This window comes from Cydia fagiglandana, chromosome 6, assembly GCF_963556715.1.
Source record: "Cydia fagiglandana chromosome 6, ilCydFagi1.1, whole genome shotgun sequence".
NCBI lineage: Eukaryota > Metazoa > Arthropoda > Insecta > Lepidoptera > Tortricidae > Cydia > Cydia fagiglandana.
In genome coordinates, this window is record NC_085937.1 from 2,868,985 (window position 1) to 2,878,355 (window position 9,371).

At 38.1% G+C, this 9,371-nt stretch overlaps 1 protein-coding gene across 1 annotated transcript in view; it reads right to left on the reverse strand.

Moving 5' to 3' along the window:
• The window catches only part of LOC134664994 (23 kDa integral membrane protein-like), a 45,427-nt gene extending 36,956 nt beyond the window's left edge, over positions 1 to 8,471 (reverse strand). The window contains exon 1 of the mRNA XM_063521756.1: positions 8,250 to 8,471. Within this exon, the coding sequence (XP_063377826.1) occupies positions 8,250 to 8,312 (63 nt within the window). The 5' untranslated portion in view covers positions 8,313 to 8,471. The remainder of the gene's footprint in view (positions 1 to 8,249) is intronic.
• Positions 8,472 to 9,371: the final 900 nt, after the last annotated feature.

Sequence of the window (9,371 nt, forward strand, 5' to 3'; positions counted from 1 at the left end):
TAAGAAATAACCCGAATGATATAATTGTAACAAAAATCAAGATTAATAAACCCATTTGTCAACTGATCACGCTCTGGACCGCCTCACTCAATTCCAAAAGGGAGTAAATGCCTGTATTGTAATTGGACTTAACCCTTTTTGGTATAGTGTGCGCATGAGTGAATCACGGACTTAGACGCCTCCGGTAAATGTTACATAATCCATTCGCTGCCGTGGATTTAGGAATAGGGTTGGCAATTATAGATTTTTACCTTCGGTCAACTTACAATAGGTACCTATAATCAGGCGTGTCTCACTCCGCGATTTCGTCGCTTTGCTACAGGTAGCTAAATGTACATCCGTTCGGCCCCAATTTTGGAGTTTGCCATAAACCGCGCGTGGCGCTGTCGCCACCTAGCGGCCATGTCTGTGCTGATCGTAACAGACGCGTTTTGTTAGAGAGTGAGTCTTCTGTACTTAGTACTATTATTTATTCTGTGCTATAATCCACCCATGGTAGGATGCTGCCATGGGTTTGGTATTAGGGTTGCCAGAACTAGATGTAAATTACATTATACAAGAAACACGAGACTATGTACAAAATAAGTACCTACCTACCTTTTGGGAAGCAAAGATCGACAGAAAAGAGATCACAAAATACATACTCGTACTTTGATATGGTGTTAATTTATTTAAACTTTCACGATTTCCAACGTTTCGAGGTCGTCGTTCACCCCGTGTGGTCTCTAGAGTTAGACCAAGAAAAGTCTGCAGTGATTTTCATAACCCACGCCGTGCAAGTGTTATTTTAAACGTCAATCATCTATGAAATTATGACATACACTTGCACTTCGTGGGCTATCAAAATCGCTGCAGACATTTTTTACTAATAAAAATAAAATTGGATAGGTCTAGATACCTATTAGTATTTCCATCAAATCAATTCTATTCAACACCGTACCTAAATCCAAACCCTAGCTTTATTTATACATTGAATAAAAACTATTGACCTTCACGCTTTGTACTGAACAAGCGCACAGTCATACATGTATAGAATACAGAACAAAACGAATCGGTTCCATGGACCTAATGTCCTATGGTGGAAACAGACTATTGTGAAAATAATTAACTTTGAATGATTGATAGCAATAGCATAACATGTAAAAATCCAACAACTTTTTTTAGCTTTTTACTGCGTAGTAAACGGAAAGCTTCTTGGAGTTCTTGGTCTATTTCTTGGATGTTATGTTATGTTATGTTAAATGTTAACCAAACGTCGGATTTCTGGAAGACAAATTAAATGGCAGGTAGGGAGTTTATATCGATAAACCCACTAATATATACATGGGAAAAGCATCGATACTTAATTGACTTTATTGATAGTAATGTCTGATGTTAAAGACTGATACTGATTATGTTTGTTCTAAAAGAATGTTTTGACTAATTAAATAACCAAGAAAAGAATTCGATTTATTTACGTAAATCGGGCCTAGGTTTTTTTGTGATTCGCTTTCAATTTATGAGCTTTAAGTTTTTATGGGTTTGTTGATGATTGTTTGTTTGTCAGTGTACAGACGCCATCAGATATATCGGAGCGGCCAAGGTGTTCACAATATCTGAGCACGCACTCTAACGCCTTGACAATAGTGGCGTGCTCAGATATTTGTGAGCGCCTTGGCCGCTCCGATATATCTGATGGCGACAGTACTTCTCTGTATGTAACTGGTATATCTATAGTTATATGTAAAGTTTAAATTTAAATTACCTATATAAATATGAGCTTACGAGTAAATTCAATAAAACAAAATCAACTTGGCCTTGTAAGCTTCGTCCGCTAGACAAGCGATTGAAGCGATAACGAAAGAAATTCCGTTTCGTTGAAACTTTGAACACGAATAGCAATTACCTCCTTCAGCCTTTGTGTTTTATCGTCCAGTTCTTGTTACATCATGCCGACAATTAATTAATTACCTACTGTAATATTCCGTTATACTCAGAAATAAGTATTAGGACTGGCACTTATAACAGTCATAGTTTCAACAATATACATTATACCAAGCAGACACGGTCGGTTGTCTACCGTTCTCCAATTCTCCCTGTGGACATTTAATAAGGTAAACGTACTAGTGCTCGACATGCTAACGCCCAATAGATGACACCTTGCTGTCACCTTATTGACAATGACTCAAGTTTCAAGATGACATGCACTGGGACCGCGTTGTGCACCAGTAACGTTTACCTTATAGGTTATGGCTCTTCTACACGATGGGCCAACGCCGGCCACTCCAAGGGACGCAGCCATGCGGTAGAATGAGATAGCAATATCAATTGATCCCTCTAACGGATAGATGCGTCCCTTGGAGTGGCCAGCGTTGGCCCATCGGGTAGAAGAGCCATAACTTAAAAGGTAAACGTTACTGGTGCACAACGCGGTCCCAGTGCATGTCATCTTGAAACTTGAGTCATTGTCAATAAGGTGACAGCAAGGTGTCATCTATTGGGCGTTAGCATGTCGAGCACTAGTACGTTTACCTTATTAAATGTAATATGGAATAGTTTTGTTTCTGGTAAGTGTCCACAGGGAGAATTGGAGAACGGTAGACATAAAAGCTGTACTAAACGGCATAAAGATAAAATATTTAATATGCTACAAGATAGGGTAAAGGCACCAGTGCTCAGCCATGCACCAGTAGTCAGCCTTTCTTGCCTATTTTTGGCTGTAAATAATAAAGTTTATCTAATTTTCATGTGAAAACTAGGTAATATTATAGATTGATAAGCTATTAATTGAAAAATATCTTAATTTTTAAACGAATACTCTACGATGATCCACAAAAAAATTTCAAAGTGGTGGTGTCTTCTGACATGAAAGGTTAAGAGTAGTGATGTACCGACTATTGATTTGGCCGACTAGCCGACTAGCCGACTAATCGGCGCTCGAATGGCCGATTAGTCGGCCGACTAGTCGGCTAGTCGGCCAGATCATTAGTTTCGTATAAGTTCAGGTGAAAAACAATAGTTTTGCTCCATTTTTTTGCGCTATTTATCATATTAGCTTGGCTAAAAGGTGTTCTACAGGTCCAAAGACCTATCACAAGAATTCTCGTTCAATTTATGTCTTTAGTTCTTTTATTTTACGATCCTGAGCGGTCTGTCCGTTCAGCTTGTAGGAGGTATCTCAAAGGCTCTATTTCCCGTATGAAGTCGCCACTTAAGAACCTATCCCCTGTGGTCAGCGTCTTCACGATCAACGTCTAGCCCTCACGAGCCCTGTCTAAGTTTCTAAATTTTGTAATAACATTAATAGTTCCTCATGGCTCTACCGTTAAAAAAAAATTAATAACAATAAAAATTATTAACTGTCGAACTTGCACATGAAATTACACGCGAGAATCAGTTGAGATCGACCTGTAGAGGAAAACACCAGCCCACTAACATACGCTAACGATCAAACGGTCAATTATTTATATGAACAAAAGTTTTCGTATGCATCCTGAATAGGTATTTTAGTAAAATAAACATAAAACATATGGTATTCTTTCACTAATAAAGTGCCGACTAATCGGCCATTTTTGCCGACTAGTCGCCGACTAATCGCCGACTACAAATGTGGCCGGACAGTCGGCTTTCCCGACTAGTCGGCGACTAGTCGGTACATCCCTAGTTAAGAGATATGCGCCATTTTTTTTGGAATGTCACATGGTATTTTGATAAGACGATAGCAGCCGAATTGTGATTTATTTTTAAAAGAATATGGACTGGTTCACCTAATTAATACCTAAACTATCTGAAAAACGTAAAAGATTAATATTAATCCATGCGGAAGTAACATTTTTATGGCGGCTGACTATTGGAAACTACTTTTTTGTACAAAATCCAATAGTCAGCCTCCCCTGGCTGACTACTGGGTTTGAAGCAGTAATTTTAAAAAGGTCGTAAACCCAGAAGTCAGCCGGGGGAGGCTGACCATAGGATTTAGGATTTGTTATTATTTTAAAATGAAGTGTAAGTAGTTAAATCAAGCCCCTTTAAAAAAATACGTTATTATGAATTTATTTGATTGAAATACATTAAAAACCTAGTAGTCAGCCTGTGGCTGACCACTGGACAATAAGCTCACTCTATTCGAACCCACTAATCAGCCATTAGAATGGGATGGCTGGGCACTGGGTACCTAAAGGCTGTGTATTGGTATTCAGGGGGCTGATTACTGGCAAAAATGCCCTTTTATTATATTTAATTAAATATTTCCAAAAGTTGAATTTAATTAAGTTTTTTTTTTTTTTATGAATGGGCTTACCCGGCTTACTCATGGCCACAGACTAGCCGAGGCGTAGACGTGGCCTACGATGGAGCGAGCTCGCCCATGCAGAAGGTGCCTGTTCACTCTTGATTTGAAGGTTGCCGGGTTATAAGAACACGGAAATATAGACGCCGGCAAGGAATTCCATTCCTTGGCAGTGCGCATAAGGAAAGTAGAAGCAAAGCGCTTCGTGCGAATTGGTGGAATATCTACCAAGTAAGGATGGAAACCGGCCGTGCGTCTAAAAGTCCGATGGTAGAATGGGGACGGTGGAATGAGCTCGTGTAGCTCTTGGGCACACTCCCCGAAGTGCAACCTGTAGAAGTTTTATTCTTTACAAAAAATAAACTTTATTAAATTCTTGAACAGAAAAAACATTGATAATACCTATTGGTCCTTAAGTGTGCAAATTATACGATCTTGAACATAGAAATTTCGTTATAAGGCTGACTACTGGTGCTTTTACCCTAGGTAAACCTATATCCTCCTATAATTATGTATATACAAAGTATGGGATATGAAAAATAAACCTGTTGCCTATATTTTATTAACAGTTTATTCTAAGTGTAAACAGTTTACGCAATATTCACGCAACCACATTAAATTTGATCCCATTGCGAATTTCATTTAATTTTAAATTATAAACTGATCTTAGATGCTGAAATGTTTCTTAGGCAGTATTTAAAAGTGTAAGAAAAAACAAAACTTATTCCTTCTGTCGTTTGTCCTCTAAATTAGTTTAATACGGATATCATGGTCATTCTTGTCTACGTGACAGCGTGATAAAACGGTGTCCGTCACTTCCTATCCCGCCGTGTTAAAAAGTGCCAGTTATTTTATCACGTGGATAAAGCCCTCCATAATACGCGTGCTGCTTTAGATAGGTATAAGTATAAAGTACCTACAGTATGGTAAGGTTAGAAAGTTCTTCTTCTCTCCTAACGTAGTTCAAGCTACCACAGTCGCCATCAAATATATTGGAGCGGCCGAGTAGCTCACAAACATCTGAACACGCCTCTATTGTTAGGGCGTTAGAGTGTGTGTTCAGATATTTTTGAGCACCTTGGCCGCTCCGATATATCTGATGGCGACTGTAATTAAAAAGGCGTAAAACCAAAGTTATTGCCGGCACAAAGGCAGTTTCTAAATCATAGTTCAGCGTTAATCGGGACCTCGCGTGCCGGTTACCACGAAGTGACCGCTACAGAAACGCTATCGGGGGTGATTTATCTAAGGAGCATGAAAGTTCCTTGAATATAACCTTAGGAAAGCTAGGTATGATGGTAGAAGAACAAGTAAGTATAACGTTTGAAAATCTTAAATCCGATTTCTAATATAAAATATCTTTTTTTTTATCGGTTAAACTGTAGCCTATGTCACTCGTGTCATAAAAACGAATGCAATGGCACCCCATTTATTAAAATCTGCTCTGTAATTTTGATGGCACGGTACTATACATGACACAAACATACATATATAGACTTCAGACTCCCAGTCAAGTAGTCGGGTAAAAGTGGCCACTGTTTTGGACCTAGCAACCTATCCTATACACAATGTCCGTTTTTAACAGTTTAAAACGTAAAAGCCAGATTACATATAAAACCTTAAGTACTGCACTGCTGCCGAAATTTACACTACAATCTGTATTTACATTGAACCAATTCATACAAGCACCAAGTAAAATATAAAAAAAAAATTACAAGGGCCTTTTCACCCCACATGAGAATCCCATTCGCCCCGCTTAACCTTTTCGTAATAATTAATCAATACCTTTTAACGTCAGGAACCCCGCCACCTGTCATCTAATAAATAACTGTCACAATTCCCCGCAGCCCCAACAAATGCGTAGGTTAATAAAAGGGCGTTCAATTAAAGTGTCGTAGGAAATGTACGATTTATGACTAACTCCGTAATGGCCGGTTGGTTTTCTATGACTACGTGTGTCATGCCTTCAGGTGATATTTGAATCACCTGTCGTTACTTACTAAGTCAGGATAAGCCAAGCAAAACTCAAGTAAAAACGAGGTTTTTCTTCTTAAGAGGGAGTTAACGCAAAATTGTAGTTGTTGTATTTAACTTTGACATGTTTTAATCAAAGGAAAATGTCATGAAAAGAAAAACGTTACGCGATCAAAATATTTAATAAAATATTTTGATTTTTTCCCAAAATTGTCATGTGTATCGAATATCAATTACATTGAGTTTTCTTTTCATAAAAGACGTAAAAACTAAATCTGCAGTCGTCCCCTTTAACTCAGACAACAATAGATCATCAGTTTGGAAAAAACCTGGATAAATGCAGGTCTTACAGCATATATTAAAGTAAATATACTAAATTAATCATAAAACCATTAGATTAAACAATGATAACGTTTACTGCTCAGATGCCAAGGTTTTTTAATGCAGATAAAACTGTTTTAACAGCTTTATTAATATACTAGATTAAATACGTAATTACGTATTTGGTTCTCTTCAGCAAAAACGTGTTGAGCCTTGGATTCCTTAGACAGCGCGGTGACACCCAGCCTACTTAACTTGATATGTAAGTTTGTAATAGCTTTATAAGGCCTTAATAAGGGCTGACATCTGTGACCCTAATCTTGTTTCCATTGATTTTTTGTCATGGATAAGTTGGCCAGTGACTTACATAGAACCCTGTTGAGGTAGACGTCTGAGAGCTCGTCACTGGCTCAGTACATGCCATTGACAATAGAGGTGACAACCGGGTGTCAACTATTGGACATTAAAGGCCGAGCCACACCGGCTTGCGTGTGCGTGACGTGCGCGTGTGCGCTAAAATGTTGGAGCCACACACGCACACGTCACGCAAGCGGTGTGCCGTCTCTCATAAGGATCTGTATACTACAACGCCGCACGCACACGTGCACGTCACGCACACGCCGCCGGTGTGCACAGGTCTTAACGTTCCGCGCATTATAGTTCGTTTTTTTTAGCATTAGAAAGAACTCCACAGAAGCAAGCGTGCAGTTTCTATCAGGCTCGTTATTTGTTAATAATTATTGAATTATCTAATTTAGCATGGTCAATACATATAATTTACTTCAAATTATTACTGCTAGAAGTGCCGGATTTGGAACCTCAAGCTTACTTCTGCGAAGTTCTTTCTAATGCTAAAAAAAACGGACTATAGGACCTATACCTTATTTGAAATTTTTAACTTAAAGAAAAAATGGAAAAATTCACCGCTTTGGGCATGATTCGAATTTGCAACGTCTTGAACCACCGGTCCAACGAACTGACGTGCCGAAGCTTAACAGCAATGTGCAAAATTAAAAACTGTTTCTTTTTTATTCCTTTAATTTAAAAAAAATGAAGTATCGCTTGTAGACGTAACGCTTGATAAAAATAGTTTACCTTATTTGAAATTAAGAAGATTGCTTTGATGAAATAAAGTTGAATGTCACATTAGAAGCACTTTTTCTTTAAACGCTCCAAATAAACGCTTTATGTATCTATCTTTGTCCAACTACCTACTTGTAGAAAGTAGTAACATAGTCGAATCATACATAGTCCGAAGCTCCGAATTAAATTATATTTCTAGCGTTGTCATTGTATTGCACTTGTTTAATTTATTAATTATCCGAGTAAAAATAAACAAAGTATAAATTAATTATGAATCATGTATGTACAACATGTTATAAGTCATCATTAGGTAGGTATGTGGAATCAATATAAAATAAAATCATCAAATTTTCAGGAGGCGTTATTTACTATGTCGATAAAACTATATAGTTAAGTACCTACTCCATTATGTTTTGTGATTTGATTATTTACTCTAGATACCACATACCTACATTAAATAACCAATCTTCATTTGATTTGAAGTAATAGTACTTAAACAGAAATCTCATTGATTTTCAATTAACCTGAAGTTAGTTCATTAATAACCTATAAACAATAATTCACGCACGCTTCCCAATACCGAATAATTAAACTATCGACTCACCATAAACAATCCATTGAAGACGATCAGCAAATATTTTATACATCTACTGCCGCAGCCCTCCATCTTGGAAAACAACACACAACCGAATTCAAAACAAGCGCGCCAAAACTGACAGTTCCAAATTTTAAAGTTTATTTTTTATTTTTCACGGACGCGTTCACTCGGCGGAGACGCGGCGAGTTATGTGTATTCAGCCAGTGGCGTTAGAACAAAGTGCCGCTCCGTTGCTACGATTTCGGTATTTAGTACCCCAGTAGTTTGATGGTGTGAAATCGCGTGCGGGGTTGACTCGCTACCCCCAAATTAGTTTGACCTCGTTATTTCAGGGTGTAAAGTATGTAAAAGGATCGCAATTAAATGGTTTTGGTTTGGGTTATTGGTCCCGGTTTTCGGTTATTAATGTGCGATGGTGTAGGCGGGTTCGTTAGTTCGAAGATAATTGACTTCCGTCTGGTTTGTACTTGTGTTTTTATAGGAATTTGGTTTGGATACGAGGTAATATTACTAATGGTGATGAGCAATTTACTTTGAACGCATCGTAAATCTTATCAAACTTTTTGACATGTACCTACATATGTCATTTTGTAATACAGACTATTTTTATTACCGGCAATATTTTTCCATGTGAATGTACAGACCATACTGAGCAATTTTTACTATAGGACCAACCCCGAAATCGCCGCGTCTGTTTGTTTGTGTGTTTGTATGTTAAGGCCCCAGTACACAATGGGCCATCGCCGGCCACTCCAAGGGACGCATTTATGCGTTAGAGGGAGCAAGTGATATTGCTATCTCATTCTACCGCAAGGCTGCCTCCCTTGGAGTGGCCGGCGATGGCCCATTGTGTACTGGGGCCTTTAGTTAGCGATAATTTCAAAAACTATGGTAAGGATTTTCATGCGGTTTTCACCTATCAATAGAATGATTCTTGAGGAAGGTTTATGTGTATATATAATTTGCTAACCCGTGCGAAGCCGGGGCTGGTCGCTGTATGACTATAAAAACAAAGAAACAAAAATGACTCCATTATTTTTCCCTGGAAAGTTCACATGTAAAATCAACAGCTGACTCATGACATGAAATTTTGTAGCTGAATGTTAATTCAAGAAGCAGGCCAAAGAA